This window comes from Salvelinus fontinalis, chromosome 10 (genome assembly GCF_029448725.1).
Source record: "Salvelinus fontinalis isolate EN_2023a chromosome 10, ASM2944872v1, whole genome shotgun sequence".
Lineage (NCBI taxonomy): Eukaryota > Metazoa > Chordata > Actinopteri > Salmoniformes > Salmonidae > Salvelinus > Salvelinus fontinalis.
Genome location: NC_074674.1, coordinates 19731199 through 19759110, shown reverse-complemented (window position 1 = coordinate 19759110; position 27912 = coordinate 19731199). Strand labels below are relative to the sequence as shown.

The 27912-nt window shown below is 43.9% G+C and overlaps 2 protein-coding genes across 5 annotated transcripts in view; both read right to left on the bottom strand.

The window, feature by feature from the left end:
* Window positions 1-2356: 2356 nt before the first annotated feature.
* On the bottom strand, window positions 2357-21900 carry LOC129863770 (EGF-like repeat and discoidin I-like domain-containing protein 3). 2 transcript variants are annotated; one of them, XM_055936015.1, is made up of 11 exons: window positions 21268-21900; window positions 20746-20823; window positions 20605-20637; window positions 19649-19777; window positions 12002-12115; window positions 8122-8303; window positions 7858-8013; window positions 7514-7658; window positions 4004-4188; window positions 3731-3886; window positions 2357-3500 (listed from the first exon to the last, which is right to left on the bottom strand). In XM_055936015.1, the coding sequence occupies exons 1-11, from the start codon at window positions 21329-21331 to the stop codon at window positions 3351-3353; spliced, it is 1392 nt and encodes a 463-aa protein (XP_055791990.1). In that variant the 5' UTR covers window positions 21332-21900; the 3' UTR covers window positions 2357-3350. The 2 variants fall into 2 exon arrangements, with proteins under 2 accessions (XP_055791990.1, XP_055791991.1); XM_055936016.1 differs by lacking the exon at window positions 21268-21900 and adding an exon at window positions 20960-21146.
* A 5595-nt stretch (window positions 21901-27495) lies between these two features.
* Window positions 27496-27912, bottom strand: part of LOC129863769 (myocyte-specific enhancer factor 2C-like) — a 34719-nt gene continuing 34302 nt past the window's right edge. For all 3 annotated transcript variants that reach the window (XM_055936012.1, XM_055936013.1, XM_055936014.1), the window contains one exon: window positions 27496-27912. This exon is cut by the window's right edge and continues 2689 nt beyond it. The gene's annotated coding sequence lies outside the window, so the exon portion shown is untranslated.

The following is a 27912-nucleotide window of genomic DNA, read 5'->3' as shown; positions in this document are numbered from 1 at the left end:
ACTGTACTGTTAAATCTTTACAGTTCAGAAAAAATATGCCCAGTGGAGAACGGTGCAGAACAACTATGAATATCTCAGAGCTTTTTCATTTCAGGAGAATTCAATCTGCTAAAAATACTTCCCCTTGTCAGCCACAGGCAAGGTTATCCACAGAAACTTCATGACATTCAGATCTACAGTAAACTAAGGACTCTGGGTTAGAGAGACGGCTGGTGCTGGTGGACACTGCACACTGCTTCTGCCATGGACCCTTTCTAGAGGAAATGAGACAGGATGTGGGTCTCTGTGTCCATCTGTCTGTCACGGGACCCCACGCCTTTCTCCTGGCTGTACCAGTACAGCCCTCCAAGAGGGGGAGAGAGGGATGCTGGAGAGAATAGAGGAGATGTTTTGCGAGGGTTGTTGGGAACACATTGGGATTCTATTCACCCATGCTGAAAGCCTTGAGCATTGAGGAGTTTCTCCAAGCAGGGAGTCAGGACCTCCATTAGCTTGTAGAGAAGTATGGGAGCGGGTACCAGGCCCTCAACATTAAGTACATGAGGGCCTCCCGGGTGGCGCAGTGGTGGTCTATTCTGGGTTCGAGCCCAGGCTCTGTCGCAGCTGGCCGTGACCGGGAGACCCTTGGGGCGGTGCACAATTGGCCCAGCGTCATCCAGGTTAGGGAGGGTTTGGCCGGCAGGGATATCCTTGTCTCATCGCGCACTAGCGACTCCTGTGGCGGGCCGGGAGGAGCTGCAGGACTCTCATATGAAAGGAGGAGTAATGCAGAAGCTCAATGGAGATATCAGAACACTTAGAGAACAAATAACTGAACCAGAGAGACAGTCGAAAGAAGAGAGAGGTGAGGAGGAGAAGAAGAGAGATCTAGAGAGGGAGCTATAGAATGAGTCTGATAGGAGGAATGGGATGGAAAGAGAGCTGGAGAGATTTAGAGAGGAGAAAGAGGACGAAAGGAGAGAGATGGAGGGGAGACACAGGCATGAGATTGAGGAGATCAAGGAGAACCATGAAGAAGATGCCAGAGTTGAAGCAGAGAGAAACCTGATGAAGATAGTTCTATCGGAGTTACAGAGGAACGTCATGATCTAACAGACAAAGATGCTGAGGGAGTTCAACAGACAGTTGGAGGAGAAGGATAGACTGGTGAAAGAGAAGAATAGAGAGATAGAGAGAGTGGTACAAAGACGGAACAATCTCAGTGGGCAAATTTTAGATGAGGTCTATGTAACTGGCCTGCAGAGAAGCTCACATATACAGGGAGAGGGAGAGAGATGAAGAAGACAGGGAGAACTGATGGAAAATTGAGGAATGTTTGGGCAGATGTAATCTCGCACACCATTACCTGACGAAGAAGTTAGAGATGACATGAGACAACACTGTTGTGAAGGGATTGGAGAAGTTAGATAGAATCACTCGTTATTTATCTCACAATGTAAAAGCAACGTGGGAGTTTTACTATTTGACCAAGGAGTCACTCTGTTTGTATATTTCAGGAAGCAAAATGCATTTCATTTTAACATTGATACAGTAAAGGATTGGAGAGTAAAGCATTTGTTTATTGTAGTGTTTGCAGTTGAATTTAAAAAACACATTGTGGAAAAATCTGTCTGTTTGGCAGACGGTGCTGTGCTCCCCCTCGTGGCTTCACTGACTTTAGTTAGGCCTAATGTGAGCCATTCTGACGCAAACCAGCATCGGCCGGCAGACCATTTTATTTTCCACCTAATATTCTTGTGTTGTGTACATCAGTTTGTAACTGCTCGAGTTCAGGGGCGGACTGACTGGCATTTTGGACAAATGCCAGATGGCTGGTCCAATTTTAGCCGAACTTATTTTTTTTTCTTCACATATTTCTAATTATCTGGCTAATAGTGGGTGCTGATGAGAAAATAGGCCGTGTGGGCTGGTATGTTAGAAATGCCAGAGACGATTTCTGGTCCCGGACCGCCCCTGCTCGAGTGAATTGCCTTCCCCTTTCCATGTCATTTGTTGTCACTGTATTGACATTTAAGCCCTATTTTGGCAATTAACTTTTATTGCTGCTAATAAGCTTGCCCTACGGTTAGGGTTAGGGTTAGGGTTGTGGTTGAGGTTAGGGTTGTGGTTGAGGCTAGGGTTAGGGTTGAGGCTAGGGATAGGGTTAGGGTTGAGGCTAGGGTTAGGGTTGTGGTTGAGGCTAGGGTTAGGGTTGAACCGGGATGTGGGCATGAAGCTAGGGTTATGGTTAGGGTTAGATACATTTAGATAGCTGCATCAAACTCTCCTGTCCTTAGCAAGGTGAGCGCAAAGTGCTTTAGACCATTCCGATTACAACACCTTTTGATTTGATACCCAAACAGACACGGAGAGAAAGTATTATGTCACTTGTTTTACTACACAGAAAGTGGCTTATTGCACCACATCAGGTAAAGAATTATGTTACTACCATCAATATTGTATTCAACCAGTATCAACGAATACCATATCAGAGGTTATTGTACAGTAGATAGCACACTTTGGACGACATTTTCTATCTGTTCAACAGCATTAAAATACCTTATTCCTCACAACGTAGTGTGAATAACATTGTAACTTTTCTTTTACAATGTCTGTAAAACGCCTTTCAAATGTTATCGTTATTTAGGGGAACTTTGTGCTTTGAGAGGGCTGTTTCGCCGTCAGAAACGGTGGGAGGGAACAGTCAAAGGTTGGCCACGGAGAAGTTAACCCTGTATTGTTTTGGCACTACACTACTGTTGGAAATGCTATCACACAGGAGTACGATATAGCAAAAACATTGAAGAGCAGAAGTACAGTACCTTATAATCCAAGAAATAAATAACACACGGTAAACCAGTCACCTATTGTGACCTTTACGTCCCATTTTCTTTCCCTGTGTCTCTTATGACCACTGTCCACACTGCTACTTCCAGCAAGAGAGAAAGAGGGGGGAAGGGGGGGGGGTGGAGAAGAGGTTAAGTGAGAGAGCGAGATGGAAGGAGGGAGAAGAGCGAGAGAGATGGGAGATGGAGAGATAGAGAAAGGGGAGAGAGACAGAAGCAGGACAGGGAAAGAGCGAGAGCGGGGGAAAGAGAGCTAGGTGAGAGAGAAAGAGACGGAGGGAAAAGAGAGAGCTAGGTGAGAGAGAAAGAGACGGAGGGAGAAGAGAGAGCAAGGTGAGAGAGAAAGAGACGGAGGGAGAAGAGAGAGCTAGGTGAGAGAGAAAGAGACGGAGGGAGAAGAGAGAGCTAGGTGAGAGAGAAAGACGGAGGGAGAAGAGAGAGCAAGGTGAGAGAGAAAGAGACGGAGGGAGAAGAGAGAGCTAGGTGAGAGAGAAAGAGACGGAGGGAGAAGAGAGAGAGAGATGGTCAGTCGTCCTCTGTGCAGCCCAGTAGCTCCATCCTCAGTGTGATGCGTCCGTACCAGGACCAGGGGATGAGGCGGAGGAAACGACCATATATGGGCGGCTGGACGGAATTCTTCCTGTGAGTGTCATTTTCAACGTTCCCCTGGAACACCTGTCACCCAAGACAACCACGGATACAGTCAGACACACTGCCAAGACAACCACAGATACAACCAGACATACTGGAACACCAATGACTGAACCATCACCATCACCATCCCTCACTCTCTGTCTCCTTCTCTTTCTTTCTGTCCCTCTGTCATGTGTGTCATGTCTTTACTGTGTCTCAATCAATCAACAAACCAATCAAACAGTCAATCAATATGATCATGTGTTGTAGACCTTGTCCTTGTGTTGTGTTTGGTCCTGGTATGTCGTCCACCTCAGTCCATCGTTGCTGTAGGCTAGTTTGTAGGAGCGCACAAACTGGACACGGCCAAAGTCCTTAGCTCCCTGAGTCACTACACCTGTTACCTTAGTAGGAACCAACAGGTCTACCTGAGAGAGGGAGAGAGAGGAAGTAGAGAGGGAGAGAGAATTATTTAATTATCCGTTAATTAAAATGCATACTCCACTCTATTTTTGTCTTTCTCCTACCCCCCCCCCCCCCCATACCTGTATCCACTGGTTTTGGTCATTGGTGGCTGCGGTCCATGCGTTGACCTTGGCCTGGTTGTCCAGTCTGGCTCTGTTCGGGGTCCAGGCCAGCAGACCCATGCCCAGGGTCCGGTACACAGAGGACGAGGTCAGCTGGAAGTCCTGCACCTCACCCCCCTTTAGACCCAGAGGCTCTGAACAACCTGGGAGACCAGAAACAGAAAAACAGAAAAATCCCTAATATACAGGAAGTAGACTAGGTAAAAAAAATATTTGCCTATGGTACAGTAAGTGTATAATCACTTTACTGACAGGATCATAATGGTTGTGTCAGATAATCTCAATAACAAAGCTTTTGAAAATATACAGTACCAGACAAAAGTTTGGACACACCTACTCATTCAAGGGTTTTTCTTTATTTTTACTATTTTCTACATTGTAGAATAATAGTAAAGACAACAAAACTATGAAATAACACATATGGAATCATGTAGTAACCAAAAAAGTGTTAACTTCTCTAGGGTAGGGGGCAGCATTTGGAATTTTGGATGAAATGCATGCCCAAATTAAACTGCCTGCATCTCGGGCCCAGAATATATGATATGCATATAACTGGTAGTTTGGATAGAAAACACTCTAAAGTTTCCAAAACTGTTAAAATAGTGTCTGTGAGTATAACAGAACTGATTTGGCAGGCGAAGACCTGAGAAAAATCCATTCAGGGAGTAGTTTTTTTGTTTTGTTTTGTAGTTTTCTATTCAATGCCATTACAGTATCCATTGACTTAGGACTCAAATTGCAGTTTATATGCCTTCCACTAGATGTCAACAGTCTTCAGAAATTGTTTCAGGCTTGTATTCTGAAAAATGAAGAAGTAAGAGCAGTCTGAATGAGTGGACCATGCTGTGTCACAGAGCTTTTTCCTGCGCCAGACCGAGAGAGTGCGTTTCTTGTTTACCTTTTAAATTGACAACATTATTGTCTGGTTGAAATATTATCGATTATTGAGGCTGCAAACAACCCGAGGTTTGAATATAAACATCGTTTGACATGTTTCTATGAACTTTACGGATACAATTTGGATTTTTTTGTGTTCCTGTTTTGACTGCGTTTGAGCCTGTGGATTACTGAAGAAAACGCGCAAACAAAACGGAGGTTTTTGGGTATAAAGAGACTTTATCAAACAAAATGAACATTTATTGAGTAAATGAATGTCTGCTGAGTGCAACCATATGTAGATCATCAAAGGTAAGGGATTCATTTTATCTCTATTTCTAAATTGTGTAACTGTTCTACCTGGCTGGCTACTGTTTGTAATGATTTGTCTAGTGGGCTATGTTCTCAAATAATCGTAAAGTATGCTTTGGCCGTAAAGCATTTTTTAAATCTGACACCGTGGTTGGATTCAGAAGCAGTTAATCTTTAAACCTATGTAAAATATGTTTTGTTTTCTGAATTTTTATAATGAGTATTTCTGTATTTGAATTTGGCGCCCAGCAGTTTCACTGGCTGTTGAAGAGGTGCGATGCTACCGTCTCACGTGCCCAAGAGAGGTTAAACAAATCTGTAACGGTAGTCCTCCTCCTCTTCATCCGAAGAGGATGAGCATGGATTGAACCAAGGCGCAGCGTTGTGAAATGACATGATTTATTTAAGACACGACAAAACAACGAAGACAGAAAACGAACTATACTTGAATTAACTAACAAAATAACAAAAACGAATGTGTAGACAGACCTGAACTATACGAACTTACATATAACACGAAGAACGCACGAACAGGGAAAAATAGACTACACAAAAAGAACGATGTACAAACAAACCGAACAGTCCCGTATGGTGCGACAAACACTGACACAGGAGACAACCACCCACCACGAACACTGTGAAACAACCTACCTTAATATGACTCTCAATTAGAGGAAACGCAAAACACCTGCCTCTAATTGAGAGCCATACCAGGCAAACCTTATACCAACATAGAAACAGAAAACATAGACTGCCCACCCAAACTCACGTCCTGACCAACTAACACATACAAAACTAACAGAAATAGGTCAGGAACGTGACAAAATCAAATTATATTTTATATTTGAGACGTAGCCACCTTTTTCCTTGATGACAGCTTTGCACACACTTGGCATTCTCTCAACCAGCTTCACGAGGTAGTCACCTGGAATGCATTTCAACTATGGTGTGCCTTGTTAAAAGTACATTTGTGGAATTAATGCGTTTGAGCCAATCAGTGTTGTGACAAGGTAGGGGTGGTATACAGAAGATAGCCCTATTTGGTAAAAGACCAAGTCCATATTATGGCAAGAACAGATCAAATAAGCAAAGAGAACAGTCCATCATTACTTTAAGACATGAAGGTCAGTCAATCTGGAACATTTCAATACATTTTAAAGTTCCTTCAAGTGCAGTCTCAAAAACCATCAAGCGCTATGATGAAACTGGCTCTCATGAGGACCGTCACAGCAAAGGAAGACCCAGCGTTACCAGCCTCAGAAAATGCAGCCCAAATAAAGGCTTCACAGAGTTCAAGTAACAGACACATCTCAACATCAACTGTTCTGAGGAAACCTGATAATAATAATAAGAAACTTGCTTGGGCCAAGAAACACGAGCAATGGACATTAGACCGGTGGAAATCTGTCCTTTGACCTGATGAGTCCAAATTTGAGATGTCTTGTGAGACACAAAGTAGGTGAACGGATGATCTCTGCATGTGTGGTTCCGACCGTGAAGCATGGAGGAGGAGGTGTGATGGTGTGGGAGTGCTTTGCTGGTGACACTGTCCGTGATTTATTTAGAATTCAAGGCACACTTAAACCAGCATGACTACCACAGCATTCTGCAGCGATACGCCATCTCATCTGGTTTGCGCTTAGTGGGACTATCATTTTTTTTTCAACAGGACAAGGACCCAACACACCTCCAGGCTGTGTAAGGGCTATTTGACCAAGAAGGAGAGTGATGGAGTGCGGCATCAGAGGACCTGGCCTCCACAATCACCCAACCTCAACCCAATTGAGATGGTTTGAAATGAGTTGAACCTCAGAGTAAAGGAAAAGCAGCCAACAAGTGCTCAGCATATGTGGGAACTCCTTCAAGACGGTTGGAAATGCATTCCTCATGAAGCTGGTTGAGAGAATGCCAAGAGTGTGCAAAGCTGTCATCAAGGAAAAGGGTGGCTACTTTGATGAATCTACAATGTAAAATATAATTTGATTTGTTTAACACTTTTGGTTACTACATGATTCCATATGTGTTATTTCATAGTATTCTACAAAGTAGAAAATAGTCAAATTAGAAATAACCTAGAATGAGTAGGTGTGTCCAAACCTTTGACTGGTACTGTATGTCAAAACATTGTCATTAAATATTTATTTTATAACCATGTATGACTGCTTTTGACACATTTGACACGCATCATAAAGCTTTACAACATTGTAATGAAGGCATTATGAGCAGGGTGCCAAATAAAGTCTATAAAGCATTATGTCTACAGATGATGACGTCACTGACCTGTGAGCTCGCAGCCCATCAGCTCCATGCGCAGCATACAGTGGCCCCTGCAGACTTGAGGGTAAACCCGTATGTACTGTGCTTCAATTGGTGAAGAGAAGGCGTTGGCCATGAGAGAACTGCTGTCTGAGTTACCGTGGAATATCTAGAGAAAAACATCCGGTTTTATCAGTCAAAAACATCAGGTTGATTTTCTCACACACACACACACACACACACACACACACACACACACACACACACACACACACACACACACACACACACACACACACACACACACACACACACACACACACACACACACACACACACACACACACACACACACACACACACATCACCATGTCCTGTGTGTCTCCTCTGGCTTTCACCATGCTCCAGGTCCTAGCGTCATCGCTGTGGGCGATCTTATAGGACTTCACATACTCTGAGCTGCCCAGCCGCCGAGCACCCTGGGTAATCAGCCCCGTCACACGCATCTGCTGCCGCAGATTCACCTGGACACAGACATAAGGGGGTCAGAAACAACTAGAGTTTGGCCATGGTGGAGTAAACACTGGCTACATCTATCTAGCGGTCAGCCGGTGTGTGTGAGCGTGTGCTACCTGTATCCAGGGCCAGCGGTCGCTGACTGCAGGGCTCCAGGCATTAACCATGCCCCTGCGGTGGAGCCGGGCCAGTTCAGGGCTCCAGTGTTGCAGACCAAACATGCCCTGCTGAGCAGAGGAGGAGGACAGCTGCCCCTTGGTGATGATACCACCCTCCATGCCCAGAGGACCTGAACACTCTACAGAGTAGAGGGACAGCAGGTACACAGACACACAAGGAAGAAAGAGGAGAGACAGAGAGAGAGAGAGATAATGATTAGTACAATTAGTACATCGATTACAAGCCAAAGCCACAGTAAATGTCCTTCCTTCCTTCCTCAAACATCAGCAGGTACCGAAGACACAGTGTTCCTTGTTTCTCCTCTGAGGGAAAGCCTCAGCTCTGCTCTGGATTGTCCCATGTTGGCCCAGATGAATCTCATGTTTCAGGTCAGTTTCATCATTGATTTCAGTCTCTGACATGCAGTCTCTCAACCTCTCTCCTGGTAAAACTGAGTCATTGCGTCTGTGTGTCAGTCCATTTTTAAAACTTTTTATTCTGCTAGCCAGTTCATCCTTTTCTTCTTCTCTTCTTTCTGCCTCATTACTTCCACTTATCAGTCCATCATCCTCCCTCTCACTGGCTGAGACTTCAGCTTCAAAATGCCATACAAAAACCTCCTCATCCTCGCAACTCTCCTCTCTTTCCTCACAGGTCCTGTGTGAGTATGTGTGGAAATAACTGGTTCTGGAGGAGTGTGTGAGGTAGGGGAGAAGGGCGTAGGTCTGTGAGTGTGTGTCCGTGGTCCCTGTGTAGGATGGGGGACGAGGGGGTCCGCATCTGGCATTCTCCACCCCCAAAACAGACTCCTCAGGCTGGCTCTGATTGAGAACAGAGAGACTCTGGTACCACGACGCAACAACATCGCTAATGATTAACTACTCATGGTGTGATTGTGATAACATACAGGAACTCAAGTCCTTTTGTTCATCCGACCTAGAATACCTCATAATCGAATGCCGACCGTATTACCTCCCAAGAGAATATTCTTCGGTTATAGTCACAGCCGTGTATATTCCCCCTCAAGCCGATACTACGACGGCCCTCAAAGAACTGCACCGGACTTTATGCAAACTGGAAACCACATATCCTGAGGCGCATTTATTGTAGCTGGGGATTTTAACAAAGCAAATTTGAGGAAAAAGTTACCAAAGTTCTATCAACACATTGACTATAGTACTCGCGCAGCTAAAACACTCGACCACTGCAACTCCAACTTCCAGGATGCCTACAAGGCCCTCCCCAGCCCTCCCTTTGGCAAATTTGATCACGACTCCATTTTGCTCCTCCCTTCCTATAGGCAAAAACTCAAACAGGAACTACCCGTGCTCAGGACTATTCAACGCTGGTCTGACCAATTGGAATCCATGCTTCAAGATTGTTTTGATCACACGGACTGGGATATGTTCCAGGTAGCCTCCGAGAACAACATAGACAAATACACTGATACTGTGTGTATAGGAAGTGTATAGGAGATATTGTACACACTGTGACTATTAAAACCTACCCTAACGGGAAACCGTTGATAGATGGCAGCATTCACGCAAAACTGAAAATGCCAACTGTCGCATTTAACTATGGCAAGGTGGCAAGGGAATATGGCTGAATACAAACAGTGTAGTTATTCCCTCCGTAAGGCAATCAAAGAGTCAAAACCTCAGTATAGAGACAAAGTGGAGTCGCAATTCAACGGCTCAGACACGAGACGTATGTGGCAGGGTCTACAGACAATCATGGACTACAAAGGTAAAACCACCCTTGTCGTGGACACCGGCATCTTGCTTCCGGACAAGCTAAACACCTTCTTCTTCGCGATAACAAAGTGCCACTGATGCAGCCCGCTACTGTGGGCTCTCCTTCTACCTGGCCAATGTGAGTAAGACATTTAAGCGTGTTTTCCCTCACAGCCACATCCTCGGAGCATTCGCAGACCAATTGGCTGGAGTGTTTACAGACATATTCAATCTCTCCCTATTCCAGTCTGTTGTCCCCACATACATCAAGATATCCACATAGTTGCTGTACCCAAGAAAGCAAAGGTAACTGAACTTAATGGCCCCGTAGCACACTTCATTCATTATGAAGTGCTTTGAGAAACTAGTCAAGGATCATATCACCTCCACCTTACCTGACATCCTAGACTCAATTCAATTTGCTTATCGCCCCAATAGATCCACAGAAGATGCAATCGCCATCGCACTGCACACTGCCCTATCCCATCTGGACAAGAGGAATAGCTGTGTAAGAATGCTGTCCATTGACTATAGCTCAGCATTCAACAACATATGCCCTCCAAGCTCATCATTAAGCTCGAGACCCTGGGTTTGAACTCCGCCCTATGCAACTGGGTCCTGGACTTCCTGATGGGCCGCCCCCAGGTCGTGAAGGTAGGAAACAACACCTCCACTTCACTGATCCTCAACACTGGGGCCCCACAAGGATGCGTGCTCAGCCCCCTCCTGTACTCCCTGTTCACCCATGACTGCGTGGCCAATCACGCCTCCAACTCAATCATCAAGTTTGCAGACTACACAATAGTAGTAGTCCTGATTACAGACAATGACGAGACAGCCTACAGGGAAGAGGTGAGGGCCCTGGAAGTGTGGTGCCAGGAAAATAACCTCTCACCCAACATCAACAAAACAAAGGAGATGATCGTGGACTTCAGGAAACAGCAGAGGGCGCACCCCCTATCTACATCAATGGGACAGCAAGGGAGAAGATGGAAAGCTTCAAGTTCAAAATGGATGGCACTGTGTTAATGTGCATCCAATTTGCTAAGTAGAGTGTTGGAGGCTATTTTGTAAATGACATCGCCGAAGTCGAGGATCGGTATCCTGTCGGGCTGTATAACCACCTGGTACGGCAACTGCACCGCCCGCAATGGCAGGGCTCTCCAGAGAGGGGGTGCGATCTGCCCAACACATCACCGGGGGCAAGCTACCAGCCCTCCAGGACACCTACAGCACCAGATGTCACAGGAAGGCCAAAAGATTATCAAGGACAACAACCAACCGAGCCACTGCCTGTTCACCCCGCTATCATCCAGAAGGCGGGGTCAGTACAGGTGCATCAAAGCCGGGACCGAGAGACTGAAAAACAGCTTTTATCTCAATTCCATCAGACTGTTAAATGGCCATCACTAGCACATTCGAGGCTGCTGCCCTATATACATAGACTTGAAATCACTGGCCAATTTAATAATAGAACACTAGCCACTTTAATAATGTTTACATATTTTTCATTACTCATCTCATATGTATATACTGTATTCCATCCTATCCTACTGTATCTTAGTCTATGCCACTCTGAAATTGCTCATCAAAATATTTATATATTCTTAATTCCATTCCTTTACTTTAGATTGTGTGTATTGTTAGATATTACTACACTGTTGGAACTAGAAACACAAGCATTTCGCTACACCCGTAATAACATCTGCCCTAACACGTGTATGTGACAAATAAAATTTGATTTGATTTTTAATGATGCTACACCAGGACAGCACAGAGGGCTTAAATAGCTTAAATAAATAGGTAACACACACACACACACACACACACACACACACACACACACACACACACACACACACACACACACACACACACACACACACACACACACACACACACACACACACACACACACACACACACACACACACACACACACACACACTGAAGCGCACTAACAGGGAAAACAGCAAGAGAGCATATGACACCAATACCTACCTAATTCAATTGTGTGTTCATGTAAGTGTTGGACATCAAGACCTCTTAAAAAATGTGTCCTCTGATGACTCGCAAGTAAACAGTTACACAAGTCCACACTCACTGTGCTGGCAGTTCCTGCCTGTGTATTCTCCAGGACACACACACGTGTAGTTGGCCTCCCGGTCTGTACACACACCTCCGTTCCTGCACGGCCCACTCTCACACTCATTCACATCTGGAACACAAACACAGACCAGGGGAAAACGGTTTCATACATTGATGGGACTATCAGGTTGCATACAGATATTTAATGTAAACATTGGAATGTTTCTCACAGGAACAGGACTGCTGACTTTTGAAGACAGCTTGGAGTGAGATTTGCTATGATCATTTCATTGCCCCCTGTCACAACCCCTAGATGGGGGGGTCGGACAACGTTACTGTTTTAAATCTAATTTCCTTATTTCTATGTATTTTGACATGGCTTTAGTTAGGCCTATAACCAAGGTGGAACAAAAAAAATCTTACCACAGGCCAGGTGTATTCCGGATGCGTCGAACATTAAATGAACACTCAAAATGACTTTGTTACCTTGAGATTTTGGGTGGATGAAATTAAAGTATGCTAATATTTTTCAGGTGGTTTGACACTTTATTCAGACAGTAATAAAATGAGATGGGGAGACAGGCAAATGGGAGAAACAGTGGGAAGGTTGGAAGCAGGGATTGATCCCTGTTCTCAGGTGAAAGTTGGATGCAACACATGTCGGGGAGTGTCACTACTACACCAAGACTCTGCACAGGAAATAGTCATATTAATGTTTTTATTTTTTATTTCAACTTTATTTAACCAGGTAGGCCAGTTGAGAACAAGTTCTCATTTACAACTGCGACCTGGCCAAGATAAAGCAAAGCAGTGCGACACAAACAACAACACAGAGTTACACATGGAATAAACAAACGTACAGTCAATAATACAATAGACAACATCTATATACAGTGTGTGCAAATGAGGTAAGATTAGGGAGGTAAGAAAGTAAATAGGCCGTAGTGGCGAAGTAATTACAATTTAATAATAAAACACTGGAGTGATAGATGTGCAGAAGATGAATGTGCAAGTAGAGATACTTGGGTGCAAAGGGGGAAAAAAATAACAATATGGGGATGAGGTAGTTGGATGGGCTATTTACAGAGGAGCTATGTACAGGTGAAATGATCTGTGAGCTGCTCTGAAAGCTGATGCTTAAAGTTAGAGTCTCCAGTTTCAGTGATTTTTGCAATTCGTTCCAGTCATTGGCAGCAGAGAACTGGAAGGAAAGGCGGCCAAATGAGGTATTGGCTTTGGGGGTGACCAGTAAAATATACCTGCTGAAGCGCGTGCTATGGGTGGGTGCTGCTATTGTGACCAGTGAGCTGAGATAAGGCGGGGCTTTATCTAGCAAAGACTTACAGATGACCTGGAGCCAGTGGGTTTGGCAACGAATATGAAGCGAAGGCCAGCCAACGAGAGCATACAGGTTGCAGTGGTGGGTAGTATATGGGGCTTGGTGACAAAATGGATGGCACTGTGATAATGTGCATCCAATTTGCTAAGTAGAGTGTTGGAGGCTATTTTGTAAATGACATCGCCGAAGTCGAGGATCGGTACAATAGTCAGTTTTACGAGGGTATGTTTGGCAGCATGAGTGAAGGATGCTTTTTTGCGAAATAGGAAACCGATTCTAGATTTAATTTTGGATTGGAGATCCTTAATGTGAGTCTGGAAGGAGAGTTTATAGTCTAACCAGACACCTAGGTATTTGTAGTTGTCCACATATTTTAAGTGCGGGGAGGTGTGGGCAGCGATCGGTTGAAGAGCATGCATTTAGTTTTACTTGCATTTAAGAGCAGTTGGAGGCCACAGAAGGAGAGTTGTATGGCATTGAAGCTTGTCTGGAGGTTAGTTAACACAGTGTCCAAAGAAGGGCCAGAAGTATACAGAATGGTGTCGTCTGCGTAGAGCTGGATCAGAGAATCACCAGCAGCAAGAGCAGCATCATTGATGTATGCAGAGAAAAGAGTTGGCCCGAGAATTGAACCCTGTGGCACCCCCATAGAGACTGCCAAGGTTCGGACAACAGGCCCTCCGATTTGACACACTGAACCCTGTCTGAGAAGTAGTTGGTGAACCAGGCGAGGCAGTCGTTTGAGAAACCAAGGCTTTTGAGTCTGCCAATAAGAATGTGGCGATTGAGTCAAAAGCCTTGGTCAGGTCGATGAATACGGCTGCACAGTAATGTCTCTTATCGATGTCGGTTATGATGTCGTTTAGGACCTTAAGCGTGGCTGAGGTGCACCCATGACCAGTTTGGAAACCAGATAGCATAGCGGAGAAGGTATGGTGGGATTCTAAATGGTCGGTGATCTGTTTGTTAACTTGGCTTCCGAAGACCTTAGAAAGGCAGGGTAGGATAATTATAGGTATGTAACAGTTTGGGTCTAGAGTGTCTCCCCCTTTGAAGAGGATCTTTGGGGATCTCAGACGATACGAAAGAGAGGTTGAACAGGCTAGTAATAGGGGTTGCAACAATTGCGGCGGATAATTTTAGAAAGAGAGGGTCCAGATTGTCTAGCCCAGCTGATTTGTATGGGTCCAGATTTTGCAACTCTTTCAGAACATCAGCTATCTGGATTTGGGTGAAGGAGAAATGGGGTAGGCTTGGGCAAGTTGCTGTGGGAGGTGCAAGGCTGTTGACCGGGGTAGGGGTAGCCAGGTGGAAAGCATGGCCAGCCGTAGAAAAATGCTTATTTAAATTCTCAATTATCGTGGATTTATAGGTGGTGACAGTGTTGCCTAGCCTCAGTGTAGTGGGCAGCTGGGAGGAGGTGCTCTTATTCTCCATGGACTTTACAGTATCCCAGAACTTTTTGGAGTTTGTGCTACAGGATGCAAATTTCTCTTTGAAAAAGCTAGCCTTTGCTTTCCTAGCTGCCTGTGTATATTGGTTCCTAACTTCCCTGAAAAGTTGCATATCGCAGGGGCTGTTCAATACTAATGCAGTACGCCACAGGATGTTTTGTGCTGGTTAAGGGCAGTCAGGTCTGGAGTGAACCAAGGGGTATATCTGTTCCTGGTTCTACATTTTTTGAATGGGGCATGCTTATTTAAGATGGTGAGGAAAGCACTTTTATAGAATAACCAGGCATCCTCTACTGACGGAATGAGGTCAATATCCTTCCAGGATACCCGGGCCAGGTCGATTAGAAAGGCCTGCTCGCTGAAGTGTTTTAGGGAGCATTTGACAGTGATGAGGGGTGGTCGTTTGACCGCAGACCCATTACGGACGCAGGTAATGAGGCAGTGATCGCTGAGATCCTGGTGGAAGACAGCAGAGGTGTATTTAGAGGGCAGGTTGGTCATGATGATACCTATGAGGGTGCCTGTTTTTACGGATTTGGGGTTGTACCTGGTACTGTAGGTTCATTGATAATATGTGTGAGATTGAGGGCATCTATCTTAGATTGTAGGACGGCCGAGTTGTTAAGCATGCCCCAGTTTAGGTTGATGGCACTGGGTAACCAAATCATCGATTGCAGTCTCCTTGTCCATAGATTGTTTTCATGGTAAGGACACAAACATTTTGTAATTTGGGTGAACTCTTTAAAATAGTGCTGGAAGAGAATTGCGCTTGAGCTCCAGGAGGGTTGGCCTCCCCTGATCTATGTTCCCAAGTTCTGGGTGTTTGAAAATGTTCTATTTATAACAATTCCTTTCTCAAAACCTTCAGGAAAAATCGAATGAATATCTCAATATTCAGGTGGTTTATGCCTACTAGTTGAAGACCCTTGCAATCATCTGACTCTACACAGGCAAAATATGATGCGTTTATAAGTTGTGAATCCCCCTACTATCTTAGCCTAGCACGTGCACAATACTAAAATGTCAACAATTATATTTGAGGCCTGGAGCATTCAATATCCAATTCTTATTTGTATGACTTATTCAAAACCGCCCGTGAATGACGGCAAAAAAACATAGCCTCATATTATCCATTTTTTAAAACACAAGTAGGCATATCGGATTTCAAATATGTGATTACACTGGCATTATTGGGAAGAAGAATAATACAATACGTTTGGGGAATAACAGTCGTGTCCTTGGCGACAAGCACCGTTCTTCTTCTTGTTGTTGTATTATTATTAGTTGTATATTTATTGTCCCCCTCTACAATCAAACGTACACTTTTGGGTTCACAGTCTGTTATTTTCAGAGTTACAAATCAGGTTACCCTACCAAATTCCCCTGCTAAAACATACTTCAGGTCTGTATGCGGCCTTTTCATTGCCGCAGCCTAAACGCCAATCACCAAACGAGAAGACTAAGGCAAGTATGGATTATTCACTTCAGTACATGGTGTCAAACGGTTGCATTCTGCAATAGGGACGGGAGTAACAGCAACTTTTAGTTTTTTTTACAACGTTGTATATAAAACAGCACTTCCGTTCTTCTGCTCTTGTTACAGTTTGATAAACTCAGTGGAGAACGTTCTCTCTCGCTGCTCAGCTCCACTCTCCTAATCTTGAGGGACGTTTCTTTAAAACGCGCGTCCAATTCCCTCGATCCCTTACATAAATAAACCAATCATTTGCTTCAATGTGCCGCGGTTCACAGTGCTGTGGTAAAACAGGACAATGGTAGAGGTTCTGTTAGTGATGTTAAATTGCAAGCGCAGATGTGAAGAATTCAATTTAAACGTTAAAGCACTGGACTAATTACATAAATATATAGAGTACTTTTCACTGAGTGAGATATACAGTGCATTCGGAAAGTATTCAGACCCCTTGACTTAAAGGTCTTTTTGTTTTTTACACTCAATAAATTTGCAAAAATTTCTAAAAACAGGTTTTCGCTTTGTCATTATGGGGTATTGTGTTTAGATTCATGAAGAAAGGTTTTTATTTAATAAATTTTAGAATAAGGCTATAATGTAACAACATGTGGAAAAAGTCAAGGGGTCTGAATACTTTCCGAATGCACTAAGAGGTGTGGAGTGAGCATGAGAAGAAGGTCTAATGCATGTGTCTCACGGCCAATGCGTGAGAGTTGAAAGCTCTGCAGGTCTGCCATTTTGGTCAAGAAGTTGGTCAACAGTGATGTGATAAGATATTGTGTAAAAAATATATATTTGAAGAATTTGTCTGCACTGTTTGTTTGTTTGCTAGCTTGCCAGGCAATTTTAGAGGAATGATTCCATAAATGTTTCAAATTAACTCCCAATATGCCAACATTCCATTCAAACAATGCAATTAATCCACAGCCATACATTGTCTGAAATCAGTTGATGATCGGATTTAGACAAGCTGTAAAAGCAACAAGTACTGATATTGTATCATATAATTGCACTCACAGCTTTCCAAGAAAACAAAAATTGAGACATTTACGGTCTGTTTAAATATATTTTAGAGGCTATTTATACAGACAATTTGTAGAAAACTTAAATAAACTGTATTTATAATGATATGACAATATTTTAGGTTGACAATAATTATATTACACAATTTCTGATATATAACAAGCCTTACTTTTATTTTCCTGCATAAGTAAAATCAGGATTATGCATCTACTGCCATTTATTCCAATTAGAATGGTTTGGATTTCTTCCTGACCAATATGGCTGCCATTTTCACCCCATTCTGAAACTTTGAGGGTTCATGACATAACCATTCGAGTAATTTCATAGGATCTCTATGGGTATGACTCACTTTAATTTAGTACGGAAGGCTTGTGTGATTTAATAAATTCTGAGAGGCAAATTCCTCGAAATGTGGAACATTTATCACATGAACAATTATATGATCCTAACTTGGCGCTTGGGACTAATCTTATAAGTTGATCTAAATTTCCACTGTCTGTTTGCGTCTGTCACCAAGAACAACACCTAGTATTTATATACACAAGACCCCCCATCATTGTTGGTATTGCCCACATAAAAAAGCTATAGTATACTATAGTATAGTATTCACTGTAGTGTTTTGCAGACTTTACTGTAGTATTCACACTAGTATACTATAGTATTAACAGTTAACTATAGTATAAATACTGTAGCAAAAGAAAACTGTAGTATATAGTGCCTTAACTTTAGCTAGCTAGCAAACAAGCCAGAAACGAACCAAAACATTGTTTAGAAAGTTTATTTTAGTTGCCTGGTTTGCTAAATTGACATATACTGAATTTATTTTTAAACGAATGGGTTTATTGGTGTTAAAATACACCAGTTATGCTATTTTGGACCACCAGGCTGCTGATGTCATGCATCCTGTCGTTTTTGTGTTCATAACGACAATGACAAGTTTGATGTCGGACGACAATAGAATGTTCATGATGTCACTGTGACAACTGTATACAGAAATGTTGATAGACGTAGTATAAACCTGCCTTTAGTCTTGAAATCTTTGGTTGTTTAGTACACTACCGTACTCACTCTGTTTAGCACATGGCCTCACATATGAATCCTTAAAAGATATGGGTGGGGCTAAGGCCTAAGAGGGTGTCAATGATGCTGAATGGTTGTAGACAAAGAAGAACTCTCCAGTAGGTACCAAAACATTCAAGGGCCATTTTCTCCAAAGTGGGTGTTATGAACTTTCAAATCAGAATTACTTTCCCATTGTTCCTCAACTGTAGTGTATGATATACCATTTTCTAGGTCTGTGTCTCTACTTTTATCCAATGTAAAAAACACAATTTCAAATTTTGCTACACAAGACCAAATCGAAAAACAATCAGTCACCTATAGTAATAAATGTAGTGTTTTTGCAGATTGTAGTATACTTTAGTGTTTAATGTAGTGTTTTTGCAGACTGTAGTATACTGTAGCATTTACCCAGTTTTTTTTTAGTAATAACTAAATATTTACTTTAGTGTTTTTGTTTTATAATCTTCAGCATTTTCTCCTTGAAAAAACCTACTGGATAATTACTATAATAGCATATTTTCCATAACCTGTATAGTAGGTAGGACCAGGGTCTGACCAGAGAGTTCTTAGTTTCTGCTCATTTCTAAAGCCTGTAAAAAAAAACACAATATGGTTTATACTTCACATGTAGGTTTCTCACTTATGGGTAGCACACATTGGGATATGGGGGAGGGGAATGGGCAAGGCATATGCAAATTAAATACAGTTAAAAAAGTGTAGTGTTTTTCCGGACTGTAGTGTTTTTGTGGAAATTAGAATAGTATTTACTAAAGTGGATAATACTGTAGTATTTACAGTAGTATTCTTCAGTATACTACAAAATTCTATAAGAAGAACTACATTTGATTGAGGGGTATTACAGTGTGTAGTATAGTATTCTACAGTACACAACAGTTTACTACAGAATTCTATAGTAAGTACTGTAGAATTCTATAGTAAATTGCAGTATTTTTTCATGTGGGTGGTACTATATTGTTGTGTGTGTGCGTGCGTGTTCGCCGCGTGTAAGCCGTCATAACTCATCATACCTATGAAAGCGTGAGGATGTTTGTATGACTTCCTCAACGTAACACGCACTGAGTGACCTAATTAAGAATGGACGGATTAAGCCACTCCCTCCAGCCTGAGGCCTGAGACCCTCTCAGTCGTTAAACAAGCTGTCCCCCCAGGTTAGTGTGTGTGTGTGTGTGTGTGTGTGTGTGTGTGTGTGTGTGTGTGTGTGTGTGTGTGTGTGTGTGTGTGTGTGTGTGTGTGTGTGTGTGTGTGTGTGTGTGTGTGTGTGTGTGTGTGTGTGTGTGTGCGTGTGTGTCTTACTGTGTTGGCAGTGGGCTCCAGAGTAGCCAGGGGAGCAGTGACAGTGGTACCCCAGGAACGCATCACCTCGTTGGGCATTAGTGGCCTCACACACACCCCCATGGTGGCATGGGTTGGGCTGGCACGGACCTGGACACAAAAACCTATTGGGATCAATTGGTTTTCTACACTAAGCACAAGTAAAAGACAACATAGAGTGTTAGGCCAGTAACCGAAAGGTTGCTGGTTCGAACACACAAGACGACAAGGTAACTTTTTTTACTGCCCTTGAGCAAGGCACTTTACCCTAATTTGCTCCAGGAGCGCAAACTACTACTATGGCTGACCCTGTAAAACAACACATTTCACTGCACCTATCTGGTGTATATGACAATACAACATATTTATTTATATTCACTGTCTGTCCCAAGATCAGCACAGGGATATAGGTCAGAGTAGTTATATTAGAACTGCTAATATTACCCTGCTAGCCTTATGGGAGGCTCACCATAAGGTTAGCAGGCTACGCTAACCTGATGTGTGTGTGTGTGTGTGTGTGTGTGTGTGTGTGTGTGTGTGTGTGTGTGTGTGTGTGTGTGTGTGTGTGTGTGTGTGTGTGTGTGTGTGTGTGTGTGTGTGTGTTTGCTTGTTTGTGTGTGTGATTAGCTATGACAGACAGACACATCACAAAATAAAGACTGCCCTCATTATGGTGTTACTACAGTAGCTAGTGTGGACTAATGAGGGATTATCTAAAACAACACACACACACACACACACATACACATACACACACACACACACACACACACACACACACACAGAGATTAGAGATGTCTGTGCACTTCATGTAGATGTAATAGGATCAAACAGGTCATCAATAATAAACGGGTGAATTGATTACACCTATCCAATCATTTCAGATCTGTGAGGGGATAAGGGGCTAGAGGCTATTTGGGATTAGGCATGCTTCTTACCTGCTGTAATCGGCTCCTCCCAGTCTGGCGTGGCTGTAGAAAGAAAGAGATGGATTTGTTGTGGTGATAGTGTTTTCCCTAATCATGCGCTGACACAGTTGATTACTTTAATTATTGATCCCAAAGTCCTCCTGTACTTACATAAGAGTAGAGCCTCCTCTGACTGGGGGGTGAAACAGTCTGCATCACTCTCACATGACACAGGTTCACATTCATCCCCTGAGAGAGAGAGAGAGAGAGAGAGAGAGAGAGAGAGAGAGAGAGAGAGAGTAGCTGTCAGATCTTCTTAGCAACACCCCAATGAGAGAGCCACAGAGCCCCAAGGGGACAGGCATCACACACTGTATTTACATACCCACACAAACACACATCTTCATGCAGAATTTCCACTTGAAATTCTCTGAACAACTAAGTTCAGATATGGCTTTGATAGGCTAAGTTACATCACATCAAAAACAACAACAACAACACGAGCGTATGAAGATACACGCAGTTATTTATTCTAGAGAATATCCTGCGTGAGTTCCCTCAAAGTATCAACGGCATCTGCGGCCGCACCTCACTCCTTAATAAGACGACTACGCACTAACATTCACCCCTTCATTTCAGAGGGATGACGACACTGTTGTTTGTTTACATTCGTCAGTATCCCCATGCACTCACCGTTCACCTGCCGAGGCACAGCCGCACCGATGCACAGCACCGCGAGGGACAATAGCGGGAGCATCTCCGAGTTACTGCTTTCCCCCGCGGTCAAAACAAAGGGCAGAAAACTTATCTTCTTTCTCTCGTCTCCTCTCCTCCGCCTTCGCTGCAGAGGCCGCTGTGATGATAATGATGGCGCTGATGATGTCGGCGACTCCTCCTCACAAGCTGTCTGTCAATCAGGTTATCCAGAGATGCGAGTTTGTTGCGCAGATAAACAGACAGACAGACAAAAGCAAAGGGATTCTGAGGTTGAGCGCTCCCACCTCTTCTCTGGTTCGCTTCACCGCAGTGATGTTGCGCAGTATCTCACCTCGGCTACTTGACCGCCACAGTCAGTAGCTATAATTGACTAACCCAAAGTTGTAGTTTAGCCATCACAATAATCTCCTGATTAATGAAAATGGATGTATAACCTCATTATAATAATCAATGTTAAAAAAATAGGCCAAATAAATAGTAGTACTCGTTTCCCAGGATACAGGTCATATTCAGTACACTCTTAGAAAAAAGGGTTCCCGAAAGAGTTCATTCGGCTAAGATAAGCCTTTTTGGTTCCAGGTAGAATCCTTTGAATTCACACAATGAGGCACTCATGAAAAGTGGAGTTCTCTCAAAAAGGGTTCTAGCTGCGACCAAAAAGGGTTATAGAAAGTGTTCTCGTATGGGGACAGCCAAATAACCATTTAATATCGATAGCAAAAACATTTAGAAGAGTGTAGAATAGCCTATGTGAAAATACAGAGCTGGCTGCATACGTCTTTTTGATGACATCATACCAATAAGGCCAGAATGGTCCGATGAGGACATAAGATGTTTTGCCCATCGGGGACCAAATGGAGGAAGTTCAGCTGGGTTGTATGTGTATTGTATGTGTGTGATGGAGAGTTTCTGGATAACGGTTTTCCTGTTCCAGAACGCTGAGTGTATGGACACGACACAGAGAAACCAGTGAGTGTTGTGCTTATGGGAAGCAGAACTTGGTTCTGAATGCAGCATCTGTGCGGGGGATAGGGGGTAGAGGTGGTGGTGGGATAGGTGGGGTTTAGGGGGTAGAAGTGTTGGGATGCGGGGGAGGACGTAGCGGCAAGGTGGGGTCGGGTTAGAGTGTGGGCCAAGTGGTTAGCTTTTTAGGACATGATTAAAGCACCGGGAGGCTGTTTGACTTGGCTGGAGGAGCTAGTGCCTGTTCATCAATGGGTTCATTGGTGCCAACGCTTCACTCAGAGAGGGGGAGACGAGGGGGAGGAGGTAGAGAGTTACTAAATGACCCCATGTGAATACTCTTTTTCCCTCTCCTGCCAAATAGGTGATCTGAACTTGTATGCACTACAGCAGTTGCACAAGCTTGTGTATCCTCAATGATGATGAGTCTTAGTATGTACTAATGTTCAAGGTCTGCAGTAGTGTACTGTTCCTAAGGTTTTGTCTCCATCTGCTGGGCAGAGTGAGAACCATCCCCTACGCTGATATGGGATTGGGCAACAGTTTCGTCTGACATGCCTGACATTGGAGTGAAACTCAGTTCCAGTCCCAAGACTTCACATTCAGATGTTTTATTAAATTCATTAATTAAATTAAATTAAAGGTTTAGACCACCGATTTCCACTGTCTTGCTGCTGGTTTGAATTTTTCCATAGCACTTCATTTATGTATTGATGATGGTGATTGGCTCAAGTAGAAAGCATCCCCAGGTTGAGCTTCCTGTCCCCAAATGTGGGTCCATTTTACCTTAATATTATGTTTTAGAATAATTACCACACAACTTTATTGTCCATATGTTACAACGAACAACAGAAATGTGTCTTCTATTCCGTTCAGTTGAGACGAGCACGAGCACTGTAGTGCATCTCCACTGGATGGGAAGCATGTTGTGGGGTTAAGGGCCTTGCCCAAGGGCCCAACAGTAGGGGAATGTCTTGAGGATGTGAACCCAGTAGCCCTCCAGTAGCCCTCCAGTTGCCAGATCATTTCTGCCTTTCCCCCCCCGGCGCCCATCCGGGGCTTTATCTCAGCTCCTGGATCACAACGCCTTCTCCATTAACTTCAAACAGAGGGTAGATGTTCTCTCTCTCAGGGAAGTCAGTGAAAGTATAGATCTAGAGCCCTGGACTTGTAAAAGGAGACCCACCTCTCCTCAACCTCCACATACACCCAATACTCTGAGGTATGAGGGCATGCTGAAAAAGCCAGTAATGTGGTCGTAAAGACAGTAGTCAAAAAAAAGAAATTGACACCAGTAAACCTTCTCTGGAGAGTCCGTTTCGATATCTTTCCTTTGAGCAGACTCTCTGGTCACTCCTACAACCAGAGTTTGTTCACCTCCACCTGCCAGAGGTGTCGTCCAGAGCAGAAGCCATCTTTGGCCAGGACACCCCTGAATCTTATTACATCTCTGTGGATTATCAGGGACACTCGTCTCATCTCCTTGTTTCACTATCCTCCCATCGTCAGACAACATCAAACTACAGTGAACTGTATGACGGTCCAGAGTCACATCAGCTGTTGAGAGTAAAGAGAAAAGAAATGTCGGGAAATGTTATCAATGTCAAAAATAGCCCTATCTGTAAAAGTCCGTCATTTCAAAATGACGTCAAGTACATTAAGATGTACAAATCTCCCCGTGTCACTAAAATAAGAACTTTCTTTGCAAAAAAAAAAAAGGAAATGTGTTTTGAACCACTGTGAACTAGATCCTTACAAAGTGGAACTGGGGCATGATTCCATCCGTGTTATTAACAACATAGCTGTACTGTACCTGCATGAGGAATGACTGTTTCCTCGCTGGGTTCACTCGTGTCTCCCTCTCCATAGACGGCACACACTCGGGCTCTGCAGGATGTGTGTGTGTGGTTGTTAGGGAGCCAACATACTCATCCCCGTCTGTTAGCAGCGAGGCCCACTCCTCTTGTCCTTCCTATTTGTCCTCCGGTCTGTAGCAGAGCATAGGACCTCCCTCTACAGCATCAGCTGGTCTTCACCAGGTCAGACTGTCTGAGTTTCTGTCTGCTGACAAGACTACGGGATGCCCAGGCCAAGACCCTGACACATTCTCTGTTAAAGTGATGTCACTGAACTCACCAACTCCTACCCTGTCCACTGCTACATGTCTGATCTGGTGCTGCATGTCTTTCTCCAGGCCTGATATCGCACAGTCTTCCCCATTATCTCTGGTCTCCAAGTATCCCCACTTCCCTAAACAGGGAAATAGATCAGTTCTGACAGGTCTGTACTCCACTCTGAGGCTGTCAGTGTGTCCAGTCTTTGACGGTGTTAAGATCAGAGTGATGCTGCTCTGCTGTGTCTGTCATCTGAACAGGGTCAGGCTTTGATAAAGGCTCACAGTCAGAGTCCACAAACCTGTCTCCCTGGTAGAGACGGATGGAGGCTCCAGGAGTGGAATTATCTGGGATGGAGCCTGCAGTGAACTTGAGTTTTCAGTTTTGTCTGGCCTCGTTAAAAACCAGTAAAGACATGAATGATTGTGATCATTTTCCTACTCTGGTCTTGTTCTCCTCAGCCATGAACCACGGTAGTTGAGTATTCTGGTAGAGGAGCGCGGATCTGGTCTGCGTTTGTTTTGAGGTCATAGGGAAGACTTTCAAGGAACTCCAGCTCAGCCTGTTTGTCATCCAGTCACTGCTCTGCAGTCTTCCAGCTGTGTCTCTATCCTGGACTGCAGGTTTCCACTGCAGTCCCTAACACAGGCTGCTTTAGGGTGCTGGTTCTTCAGAGGAACATCCTTCTCTCCACTGGGCACCAGCAGTTAAGCGAGGGACTTCCAAAGGTATACTATCTCTCTGTAACCCCTGACCACCTTCTCAATATCTCCATAGTATGCGCAGTAGAGACCAGGGAAATTGTTTTTGGGATGTTCAGATACCAGTAGTTCCGGAGCTCCGTCCTCTGCTGAACAAATTGGGATCACGTTCTTCAGCGTTTTTTAACTAAATCACTTCTCTTCCAAGATGAGAAACCCTTAAGGATGAGGAAGGCCTGAGCTACACATGTCACAGCCATGACTGCATGTGTGGCTGTTTGCTGCTAAATCACTTCAGGATGAATCTGCTTCTCTAAAGGGGAGGGAGTCAGCCGATCTAGTCTGGAGGTTCTCTTATAGTGCAGCCATATAACTGCCAGGATTGGCATGGTACAGGAGTGGATGGTTTAGATACTCTGAAGCGCCACTCACCTTCATCAGTCCAGTCAGGCTCTGATGTGCTGATCCAGTCTCAGAGCTATGAACCTCTCCTGCAGAGCGTCTGTCTCTGTTACCTGGGCGGCAGTGGTTGGAATCGGCAGTGATATTTCCCCCGTACACTACCGAGTCTCGGGGCCCACAAGAAGAGATCAAGTCAGACATTTATTGTTACAAAATCCCTGAAAGACGGTCAGATAGGGGTCACACAGGGTAGATTCAATATGGGTTGATATTTGATAGTCTACTGTGAAATCGCCTTTGATGTCAGGAAACGCAGTGCGAGATATTGTTCTGTAGCTACCCAGTCTGAAGGACTCGGAGCGACAGACATACATTATTCCAGGATGAATGGGCTGAACCAAAGCTGGTACCTCAACCCAGCCTAAGAAAGACAGATTGGAGGACAGGCACAAGAGGAGACGTGACTTATTGGACTTAGTAGTAACCTGAGACTCATAACTCTGTGAAGTCATTGTGATACTGACCTTCGCCTTTCATCGCCTCTAGGTATCCTTTCTTCAGCTCAGAGTTCTCCTGCTCCAGCTTCTAGATTCTCTTCTTCAGTATAGAATTCTCATCAGGGAATGTCCATCTTCCTCTTCTTAGAAACACTATGCATCATATTAAAACACACTTTACGATGAAAACCAAATAAGCCAGCATCTGTTTGTTTTTACATCCTGAATCTCATTGCACCAAACAATTTGAGACAGTCAATAGTGAAACAGAACCATTCAGTTTGGATCGCAGGCTTCTGTTTCCATGCTCCTACCATAGATGAGGGATCCATTGTATCCATTGACCAATCCCTCATGGACTGACAGCTGGGAGCAGGAGACCCCACACGATCCTTCTTTCTGAGCATGTTTCATCTGTGGAAACTGCAGTAATGTATCATAAACTAACCATCCTTATTTTTTTTTTTTTTTTTTATTTTACCGTTATTTTACCAGGTAAGTTGACTGAGAACACGTTCTCATTTGCAGCAACGACCTGGGGAATAGTTACAGGGGAGAGGAGGGGGATGAATGAGCCAATTGTAAACTGGGGATTATTAGGTGACCTGAATCTCTATACTTGATTAAGTGGTTGGTTTGTGGTGTGAAACTGTTGAGCATTAAAAGCCCAGCAGTGATGCAGTTCTTGACACAAACCGGTGCGCCTGGCACCTGCTACCATACCCCGTTCAAAGGCACTTACTGTACATATTCTGTCTTGGCCATTCACCCTCTGAATGGCACACATACACAATCCATGTCTCAATTGTCTCAAGGCTTCATCTACACTGACTGAAGTGGATTGAACAAGTGACATCAATAAGGAATCACCTGGATTCACCTGGTCAGTCTATGTCAAGGAAAAAGCTATATTTTGTACACTCAGTGTCTACCAAGAACCAGACAGGACAGATTGTCACACACGCCAAACTCTTCAGATTGGTTTATAGCCTCTAGCTCTACCAGAGGAGGCTGGTGGGAGGAGCTATAGGAGGACGGACTCATTGTAATGGCTGGAATGGAATCAATGGAACGGCATCAAACATATGGAAACCACGTTTGACTCTGTTCCGTTCAATCCACCCCAGCCATTACAATGAGCCTGTCCTCCTATAACTCCCCCCACCAGCCTCCTCTGATCTCTACCCTATGTAATTTAGGCTAAAACAGAGTCTTCCAGTGTATTTATATATCTAAAAAACTTGCCTTAAAGTTTGGTCCTTCTCTAGAACCCGTTTCACTTGACAGGAAATGTTTATGAAACACCAATACCTTTGTGTCCCCACTGATAAAGTATTCGAAATAGTTCTTGACCTTAGTTTACCTTTCACCACATGTCAAATGAATAAGTAACTAAAAGTAGGAGAGAGAGAGAAAGAGAGAGAGAGAGAGAGAGAGAGAGAGAGAGAGAGAGAGAGAGAGAGAGAGGCGAAAGCGTAGGAACAGAAACAGGAGTCATGGGAGTCACACAAACCACACAGAGACGTGTTTAAAAGTAAAGAGCCTGTATATTTACTGAGTTTGTCTGCAAAATACCAAAACCATTTAATTCATTGCCTGTGCGGGAAAATACATGTTTATTTCTGTCGGCTAAGAAGTACAGACTTTAGCTCCCTTCCTTTAGTGAGAAACATGTTGTCTTCAAGTGGCGACAAAGGCCTGCTTCTGCCGCTTGGAGCCTTGTAGCGCCCAAACCTTCACCTCAGAAAGACATCCATGTCTGGATTAGGAGGCCTAACGACACACACTCTCTGAGTGCACTACCCAAGGCCATGCGGTTAGCAGTTGTATAAAGTTCATTTAAAGAACAGAATCCAACATAGAGCATCATAGCCAAATCATCCAGGGACCCTAACTTAGATTATAGAATGTCATTATGAGATGTAAAGTCCTAATTCTTTCACA